This window comes from Gymnogyps californianus, chromosome 7 (assembly GCF_018139145.2).
Source record: "Gymnogyps californianus isolate 813 chromosome 7, ASM1813914v2, whole genome shotgun sequence".
NCBI lineage: Eukaryota > Metazoa > Chordata > Aves > Accipitriformes > Cathartidae > Gymnogyps > Gymnogyps californianus.
Genome location: NC_059477.1, coordinates 13,775,234 through 13,802,483, shown reverse-complemented (window position 1 = coordinate 13,802,483; position 27,250 = coordinate 13,775,234). Strand labels below are relative to the sequence as shown.

The following is a 27,250-nucleotide window of genomic DNA, read 5'->3' as shown; positions in this document are numbered from 1 at the left end:
AGTATTGCAGGTTTCTTAATAATTACATAAATCATTTTTCAATTGAGCCTTGAAGGGAGATCTTGCAAAACAGCTAATCAGATGCCTGGCTTTAACTTTGTTTTGTTATAATCAGAAGTTTTCATGAGAATTACAGTAAATTTTTGTGCAGTTGAAGCTCATGAAATGAAAGAAATTCTTTGAGCCTTAAAAAAAAAAAAAAATTTAAAAAATCCCTAAATTATAGAAGCCAATAATTTTAAGCCTCAATTTCCTGATCTTAAATAAGTATATACGATGTAAATTATACAATTGTTGATACTTTGATGACTCTATCAAAGCTCCCATCTCTTTGTCTGATTCACTGATCCATTGGATATTTATATGTGAAGCTAGAGTTCTTCTCAGAGGAGAAGTGCCAGCATTTTCAAGAAAATGAATTGTAGGGTTAGGTGGTTTTGAGTAGGCTAAAAAAAACCCCAAATGTACTTACTCTGAGCAAGAACACATCACTAAGTTAGAAGTTCCAAAAATGCACTTCCATTTTCCTTTGATATTTCAGCAACACCTCTGTTACTGAAGTATTGCATGACAGTTTCCTTATATTTGTGAGACTTCCTCTGTTAATATTTTAAAAGTTAACTTTTACAGTTGTGGGTGGTGGGTTTTTTTTTTTCCTTTTTTTTCCTATTTTAGTTGAGGAAGGAGAGAAGTGTCTTGAAAGCGCTATCTTTCTGGTGACAAGTGTGGCTTTCTGTTCCTAGAAAGTATGCTCTGATCTCTTTTTTTAGAGCAAGGTGCATATGACTTATCACAATACTATTCTATCATATTAATTTGATTTTGTATTTTCGTGGCTCCTTACCTTTTTGTGATATGTTCTTTGCCAACCCTGAAGCCCAAATCGCTATTTTTAATGTCCTGTATTTGGAAAGCTGGAAACATTTGGTATGATGTGTTGCTGTTTCTGTCTATAAAGATCTCCTTGCTACTTCATTATTCAGAGCAGTCTAGTGAAAGTGTTGGAATTTGTGTTAGTTGTTTCAATTATTTATCAACTTGATGATTACTATTTCCAAGTGTGAACTGAAACTTCTGTATGCAAGTTACAGGTTTGCATATATTGTCTCTTGTAATCAAGACTGGCCATATTTTATTTCTATTTTCTGTATGTAAGAGCTTCAGACTGCTCATTCTGGATCTTTTCTTGGAGATGTATGGTCATAAAAGACCATTATATTAAATAATTTATTTTCTGGTTTTGTTACAGTGGATATCAGACAGCAACTATAATGAAGCAAAAGTCTAAAAACTTTACATATGGAACTTACTTTATTTGAATAAATATGATTACACACATGCATTAATGTAACTAAAATTTTTAATACTTCACCTAGTAAGGCAGTAGATCAAGGAAAATTAAAAAAAGCTATCTTCATGAAGACGGAAAGGTGTGAGGGTGAACTTGCAAAATTCAAAATCTGAAAGGATAAAAGCGTAAATAGAGTAGCCACTTTCTTCTCCTTGGCTTCCGTGGTCTTATCATAGCTTCATAGATACTCTGCTACCAGTTTGCATGAAGAAATGTTTTGAACTCTTAATTGGCTTTCTGCATTTCTGCACAGGCTTTAATAGAACTGTACCTTTTAGTGGTAATATGTGCTTTGGTTCAGGAATATGGTTATGAATTGAATTCTTAACCATTTTCTGCTCATATAAATCTGTCTACCTTATAAATTTAGCTTGAGCATAGAATTCTATCTTACGTTAGACTGAAAATGGATCAATTTGATGTTTCTTGAGTGGTATACTGAGAATTATAGAGAGAGATTGATGTTAATTTCTGCCTTTGAACTAGATTTTGTTCATTCTGTCCTCACAATAGACCTATTGTGAGATGAGTAGGTAGGACAAGTGTGTCTGTTCAGCTTTTGTCTGCCAACTCAGTGTGAGTGAACTAAATACTTCAACCATCCTAGTGTTGTGGAAGTGGTTATTTATTAAACATGGGATCTAAAGCTTTGCTTCTTGGGTTTTGGGTTTGGTTTTTTTTTTTCAGGTTTAACATTATTTGCAATTAAATAGCTGGTTTTTATGCTTTACAGTTTGTGGAAATTATATTGTTCCTTTTGAAAGAGGAATGATTTGGTGGTGATGGAGCGCTGCCACTGACAGATGGACTCACAGGAAAGAAGGTGAGAACGAGCAGCTAGGTGAAGCCACAGAGGCTCCCTGAAATAAATCAGCTCACAATCATCCTGTAAAATTATTAAGTGATGTCAGCTTAACTTATGTTACATTAGAGGGAAGAAAAGGAGTAACTTAGCTTTAGTTTCAGTTATGTCTGGAACACTCAACTTATTACAACAGCAACTTTTTTTTTAAGTTGATTGTTGTAACTTGTGGAGGGATAGCCATAGGCTACAAACTTGAAAGTTACATTCTCTGGTGAACAGTAAATTATATCTGTTACCTGCACCTGTGAATTTTGACTCTGGATCAATAGCCCTGCAGTAGACTATTCTTTTGCTCCTTGTTTCTTCCACTAAGATACCTGACAGATGTTTTTGGGGTGGAAAATTAGCGTCTTGTAATAAATCCTGGTATGTGAATGTCCAAATTTGTCTTACACTGTTCTCTGAAGACTTATTAAATGGATAAAAGTCCAAATATGAGGCTTTACACTGAATTTAATGCACAGTGTGTTGATAAAAACTCTCTATATTATTGTGTTGTGTTGTGTGCTTTGCCCATCTGAGTAAAATCCATATTTTGATTTTAGGTAAATGTCCTAACTATGAAGTTGGATTTTTCTAACTTTTTTTTCTGGCCTATATATTACTTGATTGGTTCCTCTTTAATGTACTTCTATTCTAAACACAAGTCCTATGTATTTAAAATGCAAGATGGACTCTGAGTTTTAATACTGTATATGTTGTTTGGATTAAATTACTTATCTGAATTTTAGAAGAGTTCTTGACAGTCACCTTTTTCTTGATTTTTTTTTTTTTTCTTTGTTATGTGGAAAAAGAAGAGAGATTAGGGATGGGCACAGGAGCGAAGAGAGATAATTCCACCTCTTAGTTATTTTCATCTTGAATGTTTCAGAGGCAGACTGTGCAAAGGTGTTGTTGATCCTATGCACCACAGTTAGCAAAATTTTTCGTTTAAAAAATCAGTAGTCTGCATGAACAGGGCCTTTTGGCTTTTGAATGTGCTACTTGCGTAAGTTGTCCACAATGTGGCCTATCAGACTAGCTTTTGCTGGGTATTTAACCCCAGCCAGCAGCGAAGCACCATGCAGCCGCTCGCTCACTCCCCCCACCCAGTGGGATGGGGGAGAGAATCGAAAGAAAAGAAAAACCTCGTGGGCTGAGATAAAGACAGTTTAATAGGACAGAAAGGAAGGAAAAATAATGATGATGATGATAATATGACAATAATAATACTAAAAGAATTAGACTATACAAAACAAGTGATGCATGATGCAATTGCTCACCACTTGCCGACCGCTGCCCAGTTAGTTCCTGAGCAGCGATCCGCCCCTCCCAGCCAGCTCCCCGCAGTTTATATACTGGGCATGATGTCATATGGTATGGAATATTCCTTTGGCCAGTTTGGGTCAGCTGTCCTGGTGGTGTCCCCTCCCAGCTTCTTGTGCCCCCCCAGCCTTCTTGCTGGCTGGGCATGAGAAGCTGAAAAATCCTTGACTTAGTATAAACACTACTTAGCAACAACTAAAAACATCAGTGTGTTATTCTCATACTAAATCCAAAACACAGCACTATACCAGCTACTAGGAAGAAAATTAACTCTATCCTAGCCGAAACCAGGACAGTGTTGGAATACATGTGATTTTTCTGGTGCCCTTTCTTCTAGAAAAAATTGCCATTCCGTCAAAGCTTTTCTCGCTGTCTTATGTATTTAACTTCACAAGTTCATGCAAAGCTGCAAGAACTGATTTATTTGGGGAGTAAATGACTTGACTGTTGGCAAATGAGGAGCTAAACCTACTTTTTCCTGCAGGGTGGATACCAATCTATTCTATGTAAAGTTTTAAATAAATTTAAAGAAAACTCTTAATTTAACTTGTAATGCTGTCAGTCTAGATTGATGTTTAAAATGACTTTTTGTGTTTAAATCAAGTGATTCCACAAATTGTTAACACTGTGTGCTTGTTGTCAAAGTTCTGAGGAATTTCTTTCTGCTGAACGGGAGAAGTTGCTGACTGAGCATTCAAACCAGAGCGTGTTGAAGTGTTAAACCAGCTTTGGATAGTTCCAGTCATTCCTGCAAGCCCAGATACGTCCATTGTCTTTCAGGATAATTTTTTTTCCTGGTTCAATTGATTTGAATGACTGGCTCATTTGACTCTGAGAAACTCATTAAGAATTAAGAGGAAAAAGAAACCCAACCAAAACCTGATTTTTCTCTCTAAAGGTAGAAATGAAAGTATATAAAGGATGAGCCCTTATAGGTGTAATGTTCAGAAGACACTGTGAGTGGGAGCAATTGGTTCATGGTAAAATCTGCACACAATACATCCTTTCCTTAATTACCTTTAAAGCAAATGTTATTTGAGACGTTTATGTGTATTTCCAGCATACTTGATGTTCTACGTAACTGATAAAAACATGATTATAAGGCTGTTTTTCCTGCATTTTGATTTCAAAAAGCTGAATAATACAAAACATCAATAAAACCTAATAAACCAGAAATGTTCTTTCTGCTTTCTAACACAGGAAGAGTTAACATCATAAATCTCACTGTTCAGATAGGAACAGAGTTGCTTACATGTGGGTAGAACTGATGCAATGAGCTCCCTCAGCATACAATGGCAGAATTGTGTATTAATTTGATCTCCTTGCTGGGAGCAACAAATACAACATATAATATAAAGGCTATATCAGTTGTGAATAAATGTATCTTTAAGTTTACTCGTGACAAGATCAGCTGCTTTTCAGGCTGTAAAGTACAAATGAAAAAAAGCTAATGATTTCAAACAGAAGATACTTGTTTTTCATTTAAATAACTTTTAAATTAAGACTACCAAATTGTAAATGAAATATATTGACTTCCTGAAATTCAAACTAGTACCTGAACTACTAAGCCTTTCCTACATATGTGAAAAGCAAACTATGCATTACTGAACCACAGAAGACTTCAAGCTGATTTTGTATTTCTTCCAATCTTTTTGTAGCTCAGAAGAGGCAGAAGGAGCCAAAGAGAGAGGCCTGGTCTATGTTTGGAAGGCTGGTTCCTGCTCTCTAACCCCAGAAAGGCTTCCAGGCCTCAGTGGAAAGACTGTATTACAGGCAGCCCTTGGAATACATCATGGGTTACTTCTAACAGAAGGTAATAAACATCTTAATTGTAAAGATTTGAGGCAATAACAAACTTTAGTTATTGTCAAGTTTTCTTTTAGTTTTTTTCATTCTATCTGTGTCTCATACACAACTTTTAAATGGTTAGATTTTTAACTTTGCCAGTATTTCCTTCTTAGTTATAAGTTACTTAAAACTGTGTTGGAATAGAAATTATATGCATAGTGTCGTCTTTCATACTCTTTTTTTTCTTTTAACAATGGCTCTGGATTTCCTGTTTAAAGATGGTAATGTAATCTGAACCATATTAACTGAAAATGACATTTCTTGTAATGTCTTTCATTCAAAAAAGACAGTACAGCAGGAGGTTCTCTTGATGTGTAAGAGCTTTGGTTTCTGTGTGCTTCTGGAAAAATGTGTGGCTAGTAGATGCATTAGAGTGAGTCTTGGTTCTTGAGCAGTTTGGCACTGTGAATCAAAGTATTTCTAAAAGCCAGTCCCTTTAAGTGTTTGCATAGCTTGGTCCTTACTTGTACTGATCAATGGGCATACAGTTGTAAAGACTGAACTGGAAGTTGCTTCTTTGAGTTTTCTCTTATGTTTTTGAAGGAAAGATTCCAGGTTATTGGTGAGCCTGCTATAAGCACCTCTCCTCTACTGGAGTTGTTATGGAACTCCAGTGGGGTTTTTAGAACATGTTTCTTTCATAATTAAAATGACTTTTTGCATGTGTGTTCTTGCCCCATGAAGGATGTTGTTTGTGGATATGATTTACCATTTTTCTATCACTGTGAAAACAACTGTTCATTTTAAAAATAGATTTTTGCTTTTCTTTAGAATTAGCAAAGTAACTTGAACTGGCATTGCTGCAGTCTTTTCAGGTAAAGGTAATGAAATTTTGGAGAGGCTGCAGTACAACATCAAACCAGTGGCAAGATGCATTTACCCATCCTCTCCCACGTTCCACCTGATAGGGCAATCGTATTTTACTGTAGCGTGGCAAACAGTACAGTTTGGTGATGCTAGATCTCTGTATGGAAATATGAGCTCTGTACTTTGTCATGCTCTTCAAGCATGGTTTTATGTCCTTAATATGTTGTATGTTCTTAAAACAGAAAAGACCAATAAATACAATTAACTTGGGTATAGTGGAATTTTTAGCAGAAAAGCATTACTTAGTTCAACAGTGCATGCATGTACAGGGTAATGTTAACATATGATATAGAACTTAACAGCAGCAATAGCGGAGAGCAACTAGCAGTCTTAATATATCAATAGCCATAGTTTTGCTGAGCCTGGAATAAGCTAAAAATTGATACCTGTTTATCTGAATCTCTCTTCAAATTTTTGTACTGGTTTAACTTCATTAGACTCACGCTAGGTTTTTTTTTTTTCTCTCAGGCGGAGAGGTCTACAGTTTTGGAAAACTGCCCTGGAGATCAGGACCGGAGGAGTCATGTGCTAATAGTCCTATCTTAGAAAATACTTTGCTTGGGCATCATGTTATTACAGTGGCAGCTGGCAGCTTCCATAATGGAGCCGTGACAGAAAGTGGTGTGGTGTACATGTGGGGGAACAATTCTGCTGGCCAGTGTGCAGTTGCTAATCAGCCATGTGTGCCAGAGCCACAACCCATCAGTATTTCTGATTCTGAAACCAGTCCTCTGTTATCAGTAAGGATTTTGCAGCTAGCATGTGGAGAGGAACACACGCTGGCACTATCACTAAGCAGAGAGATATGGGCTTGGGGGAGTGGCTGCCAGCTCGGTCTCATAACAACAACTTTCCCAGTGACAAAGCCACAGAAGGTAGAGCACCTGGCAGGACGCGTTGTGCTCCAGATTGCTTGTGGAGCATACCACAGCCTGGCTCTGGTACAATGTCTCCCTGTGCAGGAAATGAAGCCTATCCCAGAGAGGTGCAATCATTGCAGTCAACTCCTCATTACCATGACGGACAAGGAAGATCATGTAATCATTTCAGATAGTCACTGTTGCCCACTGGGTGTAGCACTGTCTGATAACCAACCAGAAAACCATGTCTTCTGTCCCTCATTGGAGACCCTAGAAGGAAAAAGTTTAACAGGTAGCCAACGGGAAGACTGTCAGAAACCACTTGCGGAAGAACATACGCTTGTTGCTTTAGAATCTGATGGAGCAAGTGTGCTTTCCAGCAATGATGGACAGGAAGACAGTGGAATTTCTAGTCCTGGAAATATTCTGTTCCCAGACAAAAAAGAAGTGAAAGAGTACTTAATCAGTTTATCAGATCACTCATTAAATGAGAGCCTGGAGAAAAACATCTGCACAGAACCTGAGCAGGTTGGTACCTAGTAACTCGCTCTTAATTTGCTACAACTCCTCTTGTATACATGACAATGTTACTCTTTTCACAAATGAAAAAAATCTTCCAGTTTAATGTAGCTGTGGTGTTCATATAGTTTCAAAGTGTTTCTTCTCTGTGATGGTTCTCAACTTTTAAGTGGAAGATTTTTATCCTCCATCTGTGTTCAATTGTAAGCCTTTAATGTGAGCAGCATTGACAGTGCTATAGTTTCTCCTCTTTGTGGTCTGCAGTACTAGAACCACGTAAGCCAATTTCCCATTCTCTAGCTGTTTTATGATGCATGGGTTTCCCATTTGTGTGGGGCGGTAAGCTGGTACTTGTCTAATTTACCTTTAAGGTAAAACTTTCTTTTTCGTACGTGGAACGAATCCCTCACAAGTCTGTCTAATTGCTTAATCAGTTAAAAGTTCTAGATTGCAAGTAAAGATTGTAAAGGTAATGTTAAAGCATTGACCAAAAGGCTTCTAATGTTAATCATGTAGGGGTGGCATAAACTTGTAAACAGGGATGGGAAATACATAAGTACTACTCAGTGTGATGTGGAAAATGGTTCAACAACACTGTTTTGATGCTATAACAGAACAGTAGTTTCTTAATAAGCATCAGAAAGTGTTTGATATGAGGGTTCAAGAGCTGTTCCCAGCTCCCTGCCAAAATGCTATGTTTTTCACTTTTTTGAAAAAAATCTTATTTGGGGTGGGGGGAAGAAGATGCAACCCAAAAGCTATTAGACAGAAAAGTAATCCAAAATCTTGCAGTGAAATCTGGCAGTCCCTATGTAAGTACTGTCCTGCTGGATGGTTTATGGTAAAGGTAATGTCTGTAAGGAAAACTGCCGCTCTGTGGCCCAATATGCAAAATTCATAGCAGAATTCTGAAATTTTCTTTTGTCATTTCAAGTGTTGTGTAGACATCAATTTGTTACAGTTTTTTTTATAGTTACAGTAAGAAATTTTTCACAATGGTTCTGCGAGATAAATTTCACAGTGCCTAATAAATAGTTGATTTTTGTTATCACCTCTGATTGAAAAAAAAAAAATAGTAGTAGTATTAAAAACAAAACAAACTGTCCAGTAACTTGGTGATTCAGCAAGTTATGTTTTCCTGTTCTGAGGGAAACTTATTTTACAGAAATAAACATTGTGCGAACACAGTTGTCCTTCCTTTTGCTTTTTGCTAATACGAATGCATTCTAGCAGTTGTGGGCCCCTCAGACTCATGTGAGAACTCCTGCCATTAGGAAATGACTGAAACACTTAGTTTCATGCTCCCTTTCTCAACTCCTTGTTCCTGGAATGTTTCCAGAGTACTGTTTCCCTCACGCAGTTCCAGGAATAAACAAGCCTGGAATTGATTCACTGAATCTTAACACAATTGAGCATACATGTAAAGAGCAGAGATGAGGACTAATGTAATGTTTCAGCATTAGTAAAATCCTTTGTTTCTCTTTGCTTTCCTACACAAATCAAGTTTGCTTTTCTGTATTGCTAGGCATGCCATTTATAAATAGGAATGAAGTACAAGTAAATAGGACCAATCCCAATCCTTTAGCCTAACTTTTCACAAAAAAGAGAAGTCAAAGATTGTTTTCCTTCTGGCAGAATAAAATGAGCTATAATATTTATAATAATATTATTTCCCACCATGTATTAGGTGGAAAAATGGGACTTTGCTGTCTTTGTTTTAACATTCAAACTATTTGGCAAATATAATCTTGTGCATTATTTCTTTTTTGGTGGGTAAATTGATTGCTATTACAGGTAATCATGTGCTGGTACTGATAGTTGCCTTCAGACAGTTTGTCCCTAGTGTGACTTGATGATTACTAGCTAAGCTTTATACGGATACAACAGTAGCGTAAGGGGACACATAGCCCAGACTGGTCTTAAGGTAGACCTTGCAAAATGAATCCATGAATCACTGTTTTCCTTTTAATATATCAGAGAGAACTTATCTGTCTAAATACAGCATGCTCACTGATGCACTTTAATTGGTGGCGAAGAAGCTGATAATAACCCGAAAATTAAATCCCTTTTATATTTGTTTGCAAAGATCCTTTTTTTTTTTTTTTTAAATTTAAAAAAAACCAGACCCACAGTCTCTTGTGGATGAGCTACAAGACAAGTGCAACAGACAAAACTCAGTCCATGTAGAAATGGTGCTTGGTCCTACCTTAAAAATATGATTCTGAGGAATAGATGTACACTTAAGTATAAAAGGTTTCCTCATAATGTCTTGTTCAGTATAGCACATAGTTTGAATAGTGAATATGTATATCATCATCCTACTGTTATGTGCTGTCTGGTATGACAGTCTTCAATTTTTCTTTGGTTTTAGCCTTCTCAAGAAGAACAACTCAGTGCTTGTATCCCTGGTCCTCCAGGTACCAGCACATCTGCCTTGAACAGCTTGGTGGCCTCTTGTGCGTCAGCAGTTGGTGTGAGAGTAGCTGCTACATATGAAGCTGGAGCATTGTCTCTGAAGAAAGTAATGAACTTCTATGGCACACCTTCAAGTGAACCAGGATCTCAGTCTGGCGGCGGCTCCCCAGGGCCTGAAGCTCTGAAAGACAGTCGAGAAGAGCAGGTCAGACTGGAATCCATGCAGGGGAAGAAGAGTTCCAGTTTAGTAGATATTAGAGAGGAGGAATCTGAAGGAGGGAGTCGAAGACTTTCCCTGCCTGGCTTGTTGTCACAAGGTAAAAAAGCATGTTGGGAAAACCAACTGGAAAAGTTATAAGGATGTGGAGGTTTATAACTGAAAATAAAACATATTTATTGAACACAGATCTAATCATCTACCAAAGGTGTTTATGAATTATAAACTATATCTTAGGACTTGAAAGTGGTGGAGGAAGTGAAGACTGGCAGATACTGCATGCTAAGAAAACCAAAAGCATAGTGGGTTTAGGAATGTTCTTTATTGGTAAAGTAAGGTAAAGTGGGCACATTGTAGTAGTCTGGGCATCTTATTGCAAAACGATGGCAAACTATCTTTCATATAGGTTGCATTGCAGATAAAAATCTGTGTGGCCTGTAATCCCTACTGCACTGAGCTGGTTTTGAGCGAGGGACCTAGAAATATTCCAGTTCCCACCGCCAAACTTCAAAGTTAATGACCTTCTTCCCTCGGATTTTAGTGTTGTTAATTGCTCTGAATGGGTACATGGTTTAGTTCTATAGTGGTCTTGGATCTGAGGGGAGATTCTGGGAAGTGTTGAAATATTTTGTTCACTGCAAGGATATATTTTCTTTCAAAACATACTTTTTTAAATGTATAGTTTGTTTTGGTTCATTTGCTTCAGTATAACTGCATAGTTCTCGTATGCCTGTTATCCTTTAATAGCTTGTAAAAAATAGTTGGGATCTGTCTACTTTTAGCACATATGTTACTTCTGCATATCAGTAATGTATCTTACATTTCAGCCTTTGCTCTCAATCTTAATTAAGACCTCTTTAGGAAGTCTTGATCAGTTATCCTAAATGGTACTGTTACTCTGTAACACAGTCTGAGTGATATATTTACCTAAAATGATGAGCAATTTTTCTGTCTCTTGGCCTGTTTTCAGTTTCTCCTAGGCTCTTACGGAAGGTAGGGCGGGCAAAAATGAGGACTGTAGCTCTGACTCCAACCTACAGCGGTGAGGCTGATGCTCTTCTACCCTCTCTAAGAACGGAGGTATGGAGCTGGGGAAAGGGGAAGGAAGGACAGCTAGGGCATGGCGATGTTCTGCCAAGGTAAGATTTCTTTGATAATTTTTTTTTTTTATTCAGTAGGTCACTAGGAAATTTTGAGTATTAACTTTCTCAAATTCTCAAATTTGGTCAACTACCTTGCATTGTGTTCTTGTTCTTTTAAGTGTTGTGACCTAAGTTCCTCCAAGTAACATGTTCTATGCTGTATTGTTACTGAATGTCAATCAGTTATGACTTTTCCCCTTGTAATCACTAGGAGTTTGGGTGATATTTTGACTTTGTCCAAATTGGGTTGAGGTTTGTCATCAACCTTTGCCCTTCATGACCTTTTTGACTAAGCTGGTTTATTGCCAAAAGACTCCATGTATGTTTGTTTTCTCTAATTTGTTTTGTGGAAAAAATAAAACTTGGAATTTATTTTTGTGTTAAGAATACCTCTGATAATCTTTTCTTCTCCCCCCCCCCCGGGGTTCTGGGGATTGACAGGCTTCAGCCACTATGTGTGAAAAGCCTAGATGGTAAAGAAGTGATTCACCTCTCTGCTGGTGGCCATCATTCCTTAGCACTCACTGCCAAATCCCAGGTACAAGTGATATCATGTATTGCTTATCTATGCCGTAATTGTAATGTTTGGTGTTTTCTAGGTTTTTGTTTCTTTTGCTTCTAAACTTTTGCTCCTGTTTGTGGGAGGCAACTTGGAAGCAGTGTGGAATTTTAATTCTGTTTCTGCCAAAGTTCTGCATGTACCATCAACGTTATGTTTAAAGATTACCATGACTTGATTTGGTGTGTTCCACGTCTGAACATGAGAAGACAATTTGAGAATATAGGAAGACAGTGAAAATTAGGGAAGTGCTTCTTGGTACATGAATCTTATACCCTTGACTTGTGTGTGTTTGCACACTTTATGTGTTGTACTACTACAATTCAGTATGTGTCCATGTATATAAACTTACATTCTGATGTTTAGCTATGTTTCTTACAGGTGTATTCATGGGGCAGTAATATCTCTGGCCAGCTTGGTCACTTGAACTCCCCAACAACAGTCCCTCGTCTTGCAAAGGTAGCTTCTGTTTTCTGTATTTTTCTTCTTTCAGTTTAGGGTCTCTTCTTATACAAGTGAGTGCAAAGCAATTTCTAAAAACTGACCTTGTTTATGGATCTGTGTGCTATGTAGTAATAGGGCCCTTGATTTCTTTGGCTTATACTGTGAATACGATTCTTAGATAAGCTTGTGAAAATCTACCCAAGAAATCCTTTACACAGACTTCCACTGGTTTTTGACCACACTGAAGTTCTAAAACTGAGAAACGTGACTGGTTGTATCTTATCAAATTTCACTTCTACCTTATATTTTGTTTCTCTGATATTGATGTTGCAGTGCTGAAACTTTTAAATACTTTGGAACACTGTTTTTATTCTAAACAATTGCTTCCAGCATTTTTAGCTTTGCTAGACCATGACCATATTTGTTCATTTCTGTATTTCCAGAGCTGTTTTGGCAGTGGGTTTTCTGTTTGTTTTGAACTTTTCATCACAGTGAGTGAATAGCCAAATGATTTTTGGCTTAGACCAGACCCTTTCCTATGTTTTCTGGTGCTTGTCTTAGTGGAAAACTAGCTGCAGAGTTTTCCTGTTTAGACCTTATGCAAATTAATGTACAGCATGTTGACTGTCTCCCAAATTTATAGGTTTCCCAGTTAAATGTAGAGGGGAGAATAGTGTCCCAACTTTAATCAAGCTCACCTGATGCCCATTTAAAAATAAAACTGACTTATAATTTAAAGGCAAAAAAAGCCATTAGAAAGAAGACTGGAAAGAAAGATAATTTTCAGTATACATGCAAGAAATGTATTTGTTATGAGATGCTGAAGTTGAAAAGTTACCAGTTATTGCAATACTTTTTCTTGGCAGATGTATTTACATGCATGTGTGGCTAGCAGAATTAAGTACTCTCCTCTCCTTCCAGCTTTGGGTGATGATTTCTAATGTCTTTTCCTTCCTCGTGAATTTCAGGTATGTGGCGATGGTGTTTGGAGTACAGCAGCAGGGCTAGATTATTCCCTCTTCTTAGCAGATGAGGAAGACTTCCAACCTGGATTATATTACAGTGGCCAGGAGACAACAACAGAAAGTAATTTGTATGAAAATAGCTGTACTAAGAGTCCAGTTTTGTTACTATCCTGTAGTAAGGTGAGTGGTATTTGCTTTAAGGTAGTGCAAATCATACTGAAGCTTTTTGGAAATAGCACAGTGCTGGTTGTTCAATTAGCTTTAAGGGTGTCAAGTAACTGGTTCTCAGCAATCAAATCAGGATCACAGCTTATGGAGGGCAGGGAGGAGGCCTAATTAGTATTGTTCTCTTCCCTGCCTGTTTCTTGGTCTTTCCTTCTGTTTGCGGAACAAGGAGGTGTTTCCAGTGTGTCTAACCCATTTCCTTCCATGTGTGCATGCTGCAGAAGTGCACCCTTACATTGTGCTCTGTTTTCACCACAGTCTTCATGTGTTTATTCTTCACTGCTATTGCTCTTCGTTTTCCTGTTGTTTCTCAAGTGATTGAGGGTACTGCCTGCTCTGTTCCATTCTGCTTCCTATGCATCTTGTTTGTGAGTGGGCAGAAGGTCCCCCTGAGTTCTGCACTGTGTCCTTCCCTCTCCCTCCCTTTCTCATGGGTGTAAAGGGGGAACTGAGCACAGGCACCAAAATGTGCGTTTGCGTGTTTATGGGGGAGAGGAGGTGCCCCTATGCAATTTTCTTCATCAAGCTGAATCTCCTATCTGCCTTGAAGTTGGCATGAGGTAGAGGAGTGTGTACTCTGCACATCCTCTTCCAAGTTGTTTGTATGATTTCAGACCAACGTGAGTTTCAGGTAACAAAAAGGAGATGGTGAAGGTAGAAAGCAGCTCTTTGTCTCAGCTCTTCTGGGTCTCATTGCTACTTCCCTAGATTGAGCAGAATAGCATTTGGAGAGTGGTTTTGAGGAGGGACAGGGATTTAGACACTGGATCGATGTATATGCACATGCATGTGTGTGCATGCATGTGCACACATGTATGTGTGCGCGCGCACACACACACTTGTATTCCTTCTGTAAGGTTGTTGCTAGCCATTCCCTTCTCTTCTCTTTTAGGGTGACTTGTAGGCTCTTGCATATCAGAATTGCCCTGTGGGTTGCTTGTTGAACAACTCTGGCTCAATGTTTCTAATGAATCCTCTATTTAACAACAAAGAAAATAAAAGTAGAGCTCAAACACTGAATTACTGTATGGTATTGCGTGTGAACCAGAATTAGCGAGGAGCCACGGTGCATCAGCGGCACTTGTGCTGACCTTCGAGAAGAATTTTGCTTCCAACTACTGTGGAAAGTAAATACCTACTAATACCTACACTAATACCGCTTGTGGTGTTAGTGTAGTTATTAGTATTAGTCCAGTTTATTGATACTGTAATATTACTCTTATCAATAAATTGACATCTTTCAGGTCCAGAAAGGGCTATAGTTTAGAGCACAGCCATAATAGTAAAGCCTTGTTATTCTCACTTCCTAATTAATAGGAGAAATAGCTGATATAATGATACTGTTTAATATCAACATTGTTGATACAAGCATGAAGTATGTGCTTCGAGTCACAGTTCTAACAGTGACTGAACATAAGGTTACTATTTCTTAAACATGGAATGGTTGTATGAGTCTCCTTAAAAGATGGTCTATTTATTGCCTTTTAGGCTCTGTCAGTACCAGGAAAATGAACAGCATTGACTATGTTTCTTCTACTTTTATCATTCTTGTATTAAGCCAGTATTGAATGGATTGTTTGTCACTGTAGGTAATTAATACTTATTATCACTTGGTGCTCCTAAAGATATGCTTTATTCTGCATTGCCCTATTTTTAAATTGGAGTGTAAAAAGAAAAAATATTAAAGCTGCTGTTTTTTCTTTTCTCTTTTTCATCTTTCAGATAGGGTACATAAGCAATGTGATAGCTGGTGGTGACAACTGTCTGGTCTTAGTAGACAAAAACGTAATGGGATATATTGCCAGTTTGCATGAGTTGGCTTCTACTGAGAGAAGGTTTTATTTCAAACTGAGTGAGATCAAATCTCAGGTTCTTAGACCTCTTTTAGGTTTAGGTAAGAACTTCTTTTAATATTTTCTTTGATATTATTTCCCCTATGTTCCACAATAAATTTCTTTACGCAAAATTTAAAAGTAATTATATATTTTTAAGATAAAGCTAAGGTCTTACTCTTCTCCCCTGTTTGGATGAACTGGTGAAATACAGCTGCATTTTGACATCTGCATTATGTTATTAGTATTTGCGCTTTCCTGACTGTTTCACCTGAAATAATAATTTAATTATTTGAGCTGTATTTAGTCTAAAATTGTTCAATTCCTGATTCTGGATAATGTAGCCATGGGGTGAAATTGCTGATAAAACATCTAAACAGCACCTTGTGGTAATTCTCTTTATTAATGGGTGCTGCTCTTTTGTAAGGTAAGCTAAATTGCTTTCTGGTCTGTTACAGATAATTTGGGCAATGCAAATACAATCCAGTTGTTGCAGGAAATGGCAAGCAGGTTCAGCAAGCTATGCTATCTCATTGGTCAACATGGAGCTTCTTTAAGTAGCTTTCTTCATGGAGTAAAAGAAGCCAGGAGCTTGGCCATCCTGAAGCATTCCAGTCTCTTTTTGGATAGTTACACTGAGCAAGTATCCAATTCCCTCTCATCTTGAGTCTCTGCAGGCTTAATCTACTGACCACAACAAGCCCTGAGTTAGGGGAAAGTAGATCATAAGGAAAGCTACATAAGTAACTGTTGTGCAAATTGTATCCTTGCAATTTAAAATGTATGGAGAGTTTTACACAAACTAATTCATTTTGTAGTAAGCTGTATATTTCGAAGTCTTTGCCAGTGGAGCACACTGGACAGCTTCAGCTTCCCTAATGTAAAACTCTACGTACAAACTCTTCTTTGGTTGCTGCATATATACCTGTAAAAAGTGAAATGTTCGTTACTTAATAGTAAGGATCTTGTAATATAATGTAATAGAGATACCATGGCTAGGCTACTAAGTAAAGCTTCCTTTGGGGGTTTATTGTGGTTACAAAATGCCTTTTCAATAGTCACCAGCTTAAAAACTGTCTCCCAGAAGAACGATTCTTCTGTCCTGATATCTGCTAAATAGCTAGCATTACACCTTTCACCCAAAAGACAGGGCTGCTTTAGTGCTCAGAATTAAGTCTGAATTATCCTGGTTATTATTTTTATTAGCTTAATGCTTTTGGGAGAGGAAGTCTATGCAGTCACACTGTTTGCTGTCTTTCTCCTCAATAACTTTTGTAGTTGCTGGATAATTTCATCCAAAGGTAGCAGAAGTCTCATCATACTTAATACCTACAGGCTTTTGTGAAAAATATTGGCTTGACAGAGGGGAGAGTCTAAAAATGTCCTCTCTGAATGTAGTCTTGGTTACCAGACATCTGAAAATCTCTAAGGGAACAAAATTTCAAGATCATCAACTTCAGTTGTTATGCAGTAGCATTTTGAATGTGCAGCTAGTTGCACTTTTTTCTAACACAGTTAGCACTTTTTACTGGGTCAGTGATAAACTTATGCCATATCACCCTAAAAGAAGCTTTCTTCTCCGTTTATCAAATGGGTTGTTCGTAACTGTAAATATGTATTTTCTCCCTTTCTTACTTAGTCTTCAGTTTTTCTTGTAACCTGGATTTCCAGAATTGGTTCTCATTTCTCAGAAGGGTTTTTTAATTTCTTCTTCCTCCCTGTCAGACTGAAATACCTAATTTCTGTTCTCATTGTTACTGCCTGTCTTCTGCTCTCCCCCTTTGCTTTCTAATGCTTTACACATTTTTCTGTGTATGGCATCAGAACCTATGCATGCTCCTCAGCACAGTGCCTTGAGCATCTTCCAAGGATCTGTCAGGCAACACAAGTATTATCTGTTAATTGGGCTAAGCTGAGACCTCTTCCCTCAGAGAAAGGTGTTTTTTTAAAATGGTATTCTTTTTTGGTAGAGGAGGAGTGAAAGGTAGAATGTTGAATAGCAGGAAAAGAGAAATTCCCATCTTGAATGTAATTAGAAGCTAGCAGTATTAAACTGTTGAAACAGATGGCCTATTCTGTACATGCCCAAATTTGGGGGAAACAAAAAAAATTCAAGTTTCGTTTGCAAAGTAAGCCCTCTGCATTGTGCTAATGGCAGCAGAAATGTGGAATAGTAATGCATGTTCTATCCTCCATGTGGAAAGTGAATACTAAGTGTTCCAGTAACATTGAGTGTTTCACTGTTTAATATTTTCTCAAGTACTTAGATTACTTGTATAGTAAAAGATATTATAGATCTCATTGGTAAAGTGTTGGAAATGACAACAGTTGCTATTTCCAGGGATGTTCTTATTTTGTAACTGAAGTTCTTTTTCTTCCCTATTTTAGGTATTGTACTTCAGTAACAAACTTCCTCGTAATGGGAGGATTCATGCTCCTTGCAAAGCCAGCAATGTAAGCAAGCCTTTAGCATTTTCTGGAGTTTTTGATGAACTAGTGAAGAACTGTACTTTAAAGAATTGTGTGTGTATGTCTGTAGTAATGAGCATGCAGAGACTTGGTCTCAGCTGACTTGAGTACACCAATTCCTTTTCCATTGGATGAAGAAAAGGTTACTTCCTCTCAACTGTGATAAAAATTTAGGTTAAAATGCTGCTGAATGAGTTCAGTTATTTTATCTTGAAAGGGGAGAAAGGAGGAAAAAAGCATAAATTATTGTAAATTCCTTGAAAGAAACATAAATAGATTTCAGATAATGATTTTTTTGAAAGCTTAGTCTTCAGGTTAAATTTTCATCATCTATTCAGTGTTTGTTAATATTTTATTCTTTCAGATGTTGCTGTCAAGAAAATACAGAACAGCAAACTTTTCTTTAAGAATTAGTAAGAGTAGATAATGTGAATTCACTTTCGTTTGAATTCTTTAAGTTTATGGAAGCACTTTAGAATGATGCAAAAATAGCATTTCTGCAGATGTATCTTCTCTGCCTCTCAAGGTTGCTTTACTCTATTTCATGCATAGATGCTCTTAAATGTGAGGAAGAAATTGTACCTTAAGGCCTGAGACAGTATATTTGAAGTTTATAGATCATAAAGTAAAGCTTTTTTCTCAGTTCAGTAGTATTTTTGTCTAGGAAATAAAGTAACGCACTGTGCTTCTTTCACTCTAGTGCTGTGATGAAGTTGTTGCAATGAGGGTATTTTTTAACTTGTCTGAGGAATTGCCAGCTTTCCTTCCTTCCTAAATTCTGTAATCTGGGAGTAATTGTTACAGCTGTTTATAGAGCACTTTAAATGTAGTGTAAATGATGGTATTGGAAGTTTTTTGAAACACCAGGGTACCTAATGCAAAGAATCTTCTGCACCTGAGGACCCAGTGCCAAAGACTAAATACAAAGTCCCACTGCAGAGAGACACTGAGAATCTTTCTGCATTGGTCAATATTTTTAGGGTGACTTGCAGGAAATCTTAGTTCAAGTATAAGCATATTTATAATTAGTACTGAAGAGTTCTGGATGCTGAAATTACTTGTACTGAATTCATGACATCAGTTGTCACTGTCAGGTGTCGCAGCTTCTCCTACTGCAACCAGGGTCTCATCAGGTGAAAAACACTTTTTCAGGTTCTGAATCTTCAGGGAAGAGATATCTTAGAAGTTTTGTCCTGTTTTGCAAAGGGAAGTCAGGAATATCTTTGCTGATAATGATGAATTTCCCTCCTGCCCCCTCCCCGAGGGATACTGTCTTAAGTCAATGGTTAATGATGTCAGCCTGTCTTTTATGGATATTCTGCAATATGAATGCATTAGAAGTAGTCCCAACTTTAAAAAAGTGCTAGCTTCAATAGAAGTCTCCATTGTTGGCAGGTTTTTGAGCACGTCCTCTGAAAGAGTAGATGAGCTATACTCAGTGTTATGAATCTGTTATTATTTGACACTTTTCTACAGAGACACCTCCATGTGAGGATCTCGAAGCACTTTAAAAATGCAAGCCATCCAGATGGTTAAATTTAAAATTAAGAAATATGGTCTTCTCTCTAAAGAAGACTTTATTCCTAAGGCTTATTGGACAAGAGGGTTCTTAAATATCATTAGCAGACCTAGGCAAGGTACGTTATTTTGATGTGTGAAATGGCATCTTACTAATCATGTAGAATTCTTAGGGACCCTGCTGTGCAATTCTCTGATCTGTTTCGCTGTCCCTGGGGCCTGCTTTCTCAGCCTTGCCTGATTCTTGCAGCTTGTGGTTTAAATGCTTCCCAGCTGGATGTCTTTTAATGGAGATGTGTCATATGTGCCAGCACATGTGTGCACACAGATATGGTGAAGGAGAGGGAAAAGTAGGTTTGTTTTCCTTTTAATGAAGAAATCCTGGTTTTGTGTGCTAATGCATTGTCTTCAGAATCATTTCCCTCTTCTTCTCTGAAATAGATTAGTTCTCCCTCTTGGAAATCAGACTGAGGATTGAACAGATTTCCTGCCTTTCTTTGAGGTAGGATGTAATTTTTCTAGTTAGGGGAAAAACTGGTCAGTTGCCTTGAACAGCAGGGGTGGGGAAGACATTATTTGGATATATTTAGGGAAGTGCACTGGAGCAAAGTTAAGATTCTTTCAGGCCTTCTTGTATGAATCAACAGTGTTAGAAATGTACTACTCTAACAGTAATGGGGAAGTCATGCCATCTGTTAGCTCTTTTACTAATCAAGTGTTAAAGGGGAAAAAGGCAATTAGTTACTCTCCAAGTGGAGCAACTTAGTCAACTTTCTTCAACCAGTTTAATGACTGAGCATATGAGAGTAGAAGTAAAAAAAAAAATAATCCTGTGTTGCAGTTGTTAGAGAGCTACATGTCTGTATTACTGTACTTCCTTAAACTAAATTGGGAATAGATTAATAAGCAGCATGCATTTGCCTTTTTGGATTATCATAAACCAATAAAAATTATAAAGGGGCATTCTGGGCTAATTGATATAAAACATCACTGATGCCTTGCTGTCTTATTTCTTCTCTCCTCCCTCTGTTCCCCAATGGTCCCATCATTTAGAGACTTCTTGAGTAAAAACCAGGAGCTGTTACAGAAACTGTCTGAGAAGAATGAGGAAAACCTCCAGCTAGTGGAAGTTCTGAATGCTCTGTTTTTCATGCCATTTGGACGACTTCATAATTATGCTAGAACTTTGCTAAAGCTTGCCACATGTTTTGAAGTGGTAAGCTGGCTTTGCTATCTATATCTGAATAAATATACACATGAAACTTATGGCTCGGAAGTAACTGTGTGAAGCAAATGCCAGGTAATTAGAAATAGCTTAGTCCTCAGAGAAGCTACCTTGGACTTGCATTTGCTGCAGGGAAGATCATGCACATTTATTTGCACAATCTTACACCACACCTGCACAGATCACATCACAGGTAGAAACTTGTTACCCTGCCAGAACTTGTTTGTGTGCCTGAGTGCTTAATTGCAAATATATTATTTTGATGTTTGCCTGTTGCTTTTCAGTTCCATCTGGCATCATTACTACATCACTGGCTGTAATACTCTACTAAAAATACTACATACATATTAGGTAGACTTTTACCACCCATTTAGATTTATATAATTGCATTCTTTTGAAATAAAAGATGACTAAACAGGAACAATAACTACTTCTACATTTATCCCAATATAGTCATTTAAAGTATTCCTCTTGCAGGTATTAGCACTACTGCTGCTACAGCTTGTTAAGCTGTAAGAAGGTAGATCATGTAATTGTATATTAATCATTCTCCTCTTAACATTCATGGAACTCTTGTGATTTTAAAAACTCCCAGCACACCAACAGAATATGCGACCAAGAAAATAACTTAGCCTCCACTGTTGCTTTATTAACAAGACCGACTGTCATGCATTTGGTGCTGATTTAATAAAATGAGCAGTTGCATTGGAGCTTGGTTAGTGTTGTTGGTACAGGCATTCAGAAACGCTCTCAGGTCTGTCTTACCTTGTGCCCTATAGGCATCTCCAGAATACCAGAAGCTACAGGATTCTAGTTCTTGTTATGAAAGCCTTGCTGTCCATCTTAGCAGAAAAAGGAAAGAAGCAGAATACACACTTGGCTTCTGGAAGACCTTTCCTGGGAAAATGACGGTATAATGACAATTGTCCACTAGCAGCTTGAATCTCTTGTTGTTAGCATTGTACCCTGTGTCTATTACTGATGCTACTGTCCCAGTTACACTTCTCATTTTTCTAATTTGTGTTGCTGTAGTACTCTTAACTTTAGAAAGGTTGCACCTTTACTATGAAAGACAAATAGCAGTGACCTTAAGTCACAATTAGCACTGACCTTAAGATACAATCAGTGAGCAGTAAGCTTCTGAAATTTTGTTTTTAACCCTACCTGTAGGATTCCTTGCGGAAGCCAGAGCGTCGTTTAATCTGTGAAAGCAGCAATCGGGGCTTGTCCCTACAGCATGCTGGAAGATTCTCTGTAAACTGGTTCATCCTCTTTAATGATGCTCTGGTACATGCTCAGGTAAGCCAGCTTGTATCCAGGAACAAAACCTTTTCTCTGCTTCAAACAAGATGGCATATTTTTCATATAGTGAAGGTAAGTTTTTTTGCACCGTTCACTGCAATGTTGCTTGAACACTTAAAAGTGATTTTTTTTTTTTCATGTTTACAAATAAATTTGAAATTATGTACTTTTTTTTAATGTTTGATTGCTGTTGCCCAGTGGCTGGCGTGGTTTCTGTTGGCTGTTTCTCGGAGCAAGGTGCATATAAGGAGCCTGTAATGCTCAGTTTTCCCTAGTCCTCAAAGAAAAGGAAAAAAACTGTTCAGGAAAAAACATGGGGCAGGGGTAATGGATCAGTACCTGGTGAAGTTTCCCTTTTCCTTCTCCTTGCTTACAGTTCTCAACGCACCATATTTTTCCCTTGTCCACACTGTGGGTAGAAGCTCTTTCAGAAGAAGCTGGTAATGTGTGAGTATTCTTGCTTGTGATGCTGAAATAGTCAGATACCTTGGGAGGGAGGATGAGCATTTTGTAACCAATTATTGTAACCTAGGAGCAGAATAGGCTGGATGCAATCATGTATACCCCTCTTTATTGTTTCAGGAAACTTACTGTATTTCTATGTCTTTAAAAAAAAAAAAAAGGTTGTATAAACATCAGAAAGCATAAGGTAGTCAAGAGGGAAGTGAGTAGTCTTTCCTGCTGCTTCTTTTCACTGCTGACTTAAAGCGAATGCTAGCTGGGTGGGGAGGGAAGATACAATATTCATGCTTTAAGAAACTTTGCCTTTTTCAGTATGAAATTTCACTAGATTAAAATACTTTTTTCCCTCCCATGTAGGAATGGATTGAAGATTACAACACCAGAAGAACAGCTTGTTCTTGTTTCTTCAACACCACAGGAAAAGGTAGGCATATCTACAAATTTTGCATGGCTTCAGTGATATGAGTGAGTTTTTCTCTCCTACTGTGAAACCAAATAGGGACAAGTATTGCCTAAGTATTCACCAAGAATGAAGTCTTCCTACAACTTGGTATGCAGGTTGACTGTACACTGTGCTTGACTGTAGCAGTGCTCCATTTTACAACACTGTACTGAGGAGTGCAAAGGAGATTATTGTAGTTGCTGTAAAGGTGAGATTCAATGCAAAGACAGATGTTAGCTAAATTCTGTGATGAAACACTTTCTGTTTCAGACCAAGTGGCTGAGGGCAATAAGCCAAGCAGTGGATCAGGCCCTTAAAGGGACTTCTGACTTAATTCTATATGGAGCTGGTGGGAATGTGCCAAGACAGGAACCTCCTATTTCTCGCAGTGCCAAATACACCTTCTATAAGGACCCTCGATTTAAGGATGCTGTTTATGATGGGAGATGGCTTTCGGGAAAACCCCATGGCAGGTAAAAGCATTTGAACGTAACAGTTGAAAATAAAATGAGGTGGTTGCTGTATCAATAAGTAGACTCACTCACAGAAGTAATTTGGGAAGTGCGAAGTGAACTGATTATTTTATACACGTGTATGGCTTTGTATTTTTTCCAGAGGGATCCTAAAGTGGGCAGATGGAAGAATGTACTCTGGGACTTTCCGGACTGGGCTGGAGGATGGGTAAGATCCTCTCACTACTTGTGGAGCCAGAGGGCAAGAAATACCTTTTGTTGTAGGAGATAAAAACCTTTAATTAAAAGGTTTTGCAGTGAATCTTACTGACTTGGGGTTATGTATGTTAGCAAGATATATCTATATATTGATATATAGATAATCTCTCATTTATCCAGAGGTATGCTAGTTGTCTTCGTAACAGACTCCGCAACTGCGTGATTAAAAACTTGCTCTTTCATAAAAACTGAAACTAATTGGGGTAATCAGCTGTAGGATGGAGGAAGGAAATGGTAAAACAGCCGAGGAGAAAGAATGGGTGGGTGGGTGTAAACTCCTAAGCAGAGGAAGCCAGTTGAAAAGTCTGCAGTCAGCTTTCTGCTGTATAGGTAACTATTAACTTTCTGTGTTGTGATGTTCTTTCAAAAGTTCTGGTATTGTTTTTTTTAATCCTTCTAGAAAATGCAATGCCTTTCATACAATGTAGTGATGTATCTTCTCTAATGTTTTCCTTGCTCTGTTTCTGGTAGAGCAAGGGTTTAATAATTCAGGGAGGAGACAACAAAATCTTGAATTGAGACTTCAGGGTTTGAGTGATGAAAACAAAACTAATGAGAGTATGTGATCCTGGTGATTAAGATAACTAGTACAGAGGAGTTTGAAAATAGGATGAACGGAAGTTCTAGACATTACCAAATTATCTGGTGAAACAAATAAGACCACTTGAAAGTAACTTAGTAATTTATTACACAGCTTTGAATTAATCTATGGATTTCATTGCTAAGAATCTGCTTAGGGCACTATTGAGGCTAAGAGGTTAACTTCTTTCCAAAGGTATTTTTATATGAATCTTGTGAGCAGACATGTCTGTACTGGGCAGGATAAAAATATATGAGGAGTCCTATTGGCTTCCAGATGTATTTTCAAAGTATTGAGTTGGAGGGGAAATTGAAATGTGGTCTGGCTGCTGACAGCTTTTTAAAATGCACCTTAGCTATTGGTATAATGTCAAACTATAAAACCAGATTAGAGCTTTGGTCATTTGTAACTAATAATAAGTGTAACTAACCTTGGTGATTTTAGGGTTGTTGGAGATGGATATATTGCAAACAAATCCCCACCAGAAATAAATGGATTGGTATTTCGCTGTAATTGCTAGGATTATCAAATGCATATATTTGTATTTCAGCATGCATGCTGAACACTGCATAGTCTCAACACTTAACAATAGTAATGTCTTGTTGGGCTAGACGTGCTCTCAGGAGAACCTTCATAACTGGATTTTAATCTCAGAAGATTAAAATCAATAAATAAAAGTTCTGCGTCTCATTCTTTTCAGGCATACTGAAATTGTGAACGATTCTGTGCCACTGTTTGAGCATAATTGGAAGCTAGCATCTTTTTTTTTTTTTTTTTAAATATTCTCTGTAGCAATATATGTTCTGATCTTTCCCCGGAATAAAGGTGTGCTTGAATTATCAAGACCTGAAGAAGACAACAAAGGTAGAAGCAGTCTTAGGATGTGAGAGGACTTGTGGCCTTTAGAAAGCTGAGAAAAATGCTGCAGTGCGGTAGAGAGGGGAATACTTAAAACATGCCACAATCAAACAGGAGAAAAGCAGTGCAGACTAAATTGACCTAGTGATGCTGGAATTCCTGCTTTCTCTTTAAACAAATAATCTGTAACTGCTGTAGTTGAAGAGATGCGCTAAAAATGATATAGAGCATTCTGATTTTAGAATGGGTCTGTGATACGTATCTGCTCCTGTTTTTAATGAAATGCATTAGCTTTATAGCTGCTTGTGTTCCGCTTCTGTGCATTAACAGGTATGGTGAATACAGAGTGCCAAACAAAGCATTGAATAAGGATGACCATTACGTGGGGTACTGGAAGGAAGGCAAAATGTGTGGGCATGGAGTCTACAGGTAACATGTAGAACTTGTGTTGCTGTCATTGCAGAAGGGAGAGCAGGGCTGATGCTCTGGCACACTGCTTACCAAGCCTCTGTATGTAGCTTTCTTGTTACATTTCAGACTTGTGATTATAGTTAGCTTGGCTTATTTTCTGCTTTGCTTTTGGTAGATTGCTCACAATGCATACTTGTACAGTGTTCTGTTATTAATATGTATTCTGATGTTGCTACTACCTTTCAATAATAGAGGATTCTTTCTTCTGAGATAAATATGGCCTTGCTTGTTGGGGAGAGAGTGGCTTTAAAACAACAAAGCATCAAAAGACTTGAATTAAAGGCTCACTTTTATCCCAAATATATTTTTACTATAGTTCCTGCTTGATGTGGCTGTAATGTAATTCCTAGAAGGAAAAAGAGAGGCTTATTTGTTTGGGGGCGGGGGGGGGAGAGGAACCCAAAAAACCAAAAAAACCCCACCCAACAAAAACCCAACCAAAAAACCCAAAACCAACGACAACAGAAAAAAAACCCACAACAGAAAAGTAGATTATAGGAATCTTATTGTCTTTTTCATTATAGCTATGCTACTGGTGAGGTGTATGAAGGGTGTTTTCAGGATAACATGCGTCATGGGCATGGTCTGCTACGCAGTGGGAAGCTGACCTCTTCCTCTCCCAGTATGTTCATTGGACAGTGGACAATGGATAAGAAGAGTGGTTATGGAGTTTTTGATGATATCACAAGGTAAGGCTGCAGTTCCACAAATCCTTAAAACACTGGTATGATGTACAATTGCTAAAAGAGTAGGAAAGGATTTGATCTGTTAGTAGCAGTAGTACTGCATGTCTTTTTTTTTTTTTTTTTTTTTTTTTTCTTTTTTCTTTCCTTCTTTATACTAGGCTTTCTGGGTTGGTGATCTAAAGAATTGGGTCTAGAGACTGCTTTTTTGTGCTGCTTCTGGAGTAAAAGTGGGGTTTTTTGTTTTGCTTTGGTTTTTTCTGCCTTGCTTTGCTATCATAGTCCTGCCTGAAAACTAGCACTAAATATGGTATCTTATTGAAGTATCTTGTGTGAGTGCTGAAAGTTTTATGAATGTCATGTGAGGAGTATTCTTTCATCTCAGGCCTATAAGACTGAGTTGTTCAGTGATGGGATATACAGGACTAGGTAAATTTCAGCTCGTGCTCAGATTTTCCATTGACTTATTCTGTCAATGCAGCAGAGGGAAAATGCTTTCTCTTAGGGCAGACTAGTGAAATGATGGTCTCAGAAACAGAATTACACTAAATATGTGCACTAAATGAATACTGTCTGAGCACAGATCAATATAGTCTGCTTTTTCAGTCACCAGTTTAATGCTGGTTTTTTTCCTGAAGAGAGAGCTTTTGGTGACAGCCGAAGAAAACTGGTTTTGGTTTAACTGAACCAAAAGCCCACTTAAAAAGCAGAATAGTAAGAAGTCTGGAGATGAAGGGGGTGTGCGGAGGAGTGTGTATGTGGATATTTTTCTGAAACAGAGCTATTGTGGCATCTCTAGGTATTTTCTGATGTCAGTTTTGCATCTAGTCTTGCTCAGTGGTGGTGGTTGTTCTTATACTCTAGTGTCAAGATGTCTCCACATACTTTTAGTCATTTATTTACCTAGGACAAACTAAAGAGATGGCAGCTTTCCTCACAGGTCCTCTCACCTCCAGAATTTGTAAATGCAGTGGCAGTTCATGGTGGGGGAGGAGTGTGGCATTTGCTTTCTGTTCCAGAGCTACTCAAATATGAGTGAGCTGCCCTCATGGTATTTTTCTTTCTGGTCTCAGGGAAGGATATGTGCATATGTTT

At 37.8% G+C, this 27,250-nt stretch overlaps 1 protein-coding gene across 1 annotated transcript in view; it reads left to right on the top strand.

Moving 5' to 3' along the window:
* ALS2 (alsin Rho guanine nucleotide exchange factor ALS2) overlaps positions 1-27,250 on the top strand; it is a 41,263-nt gene that overhangs the window by 476 nt on the left and 13,537 nt on the right. The window contains exons 2-21 of the mRNA XM_050899707.1: positions 2,085-2,174; positions 5,180-5,334; positions 6,705-7,624; positions 9,987-10,347; positions 11,218-11,386; positions 11,831-11,927; positions 12,330-12,407; positions 13,361-13,537; positions 15,305-15,476; positions 15,873-16,053; positions 17,803-17,868; positions 20,455-20,617; positions 21,406-21,537; positions 21,797-21,925; positions 22,305-22,375; positions 22,748-22,814; positions 23,103-23,305; positions 23,448-23,513; positions 25,332-25,430; positions 25,997-26,161. Of these exons, the coding sequence (XP_050755664.1) occupies positions 2,155-2,174; positions 5,180-5,334; positions 6,705-7,624; positions 9,987-10,347; positions 11,218-11,386; positions 11,831-11,927; positions 12,330-12,407; positions 13,361-13,537; positions 15,305-15,476; positions 15,873-16,053; positions 17,803-17,868; positions 20,455-20,617; positions 21,406-21,537; positions 21,797-21,925; positions 22,305-22,375; positions 22,748-22,814; positions 23,103-23,305; positions 23,448-23,513; positions 25,332-25,430; positions 25,997-26,161 (3,491 nt within the window). The 5' untranslated portion in view covers positions 2,085-2,154. The remainder of the gene's footprint in view (positions 1-2,084; positions 2,175-5,179; positions 5,335-6,704; positions 7,625-9,986; positions 10,348-11,217; positions 11,387-11,830; positions 11,928-12,329; positions 12,408-13,360; positions 13,538-15,304; positions 15,477-15,872; positions 16,054-17,802; positions 17,869-20,454; positions 20,618-21,405; positions 21,538-21,796; positions 21,926-22,304; positions 22,376-22,747; positions 22,815-23,102; positions 23,306-23,447; positions 23,514-25,331; positions 25,431-25,996; positions 26,162-27,250) is intronic.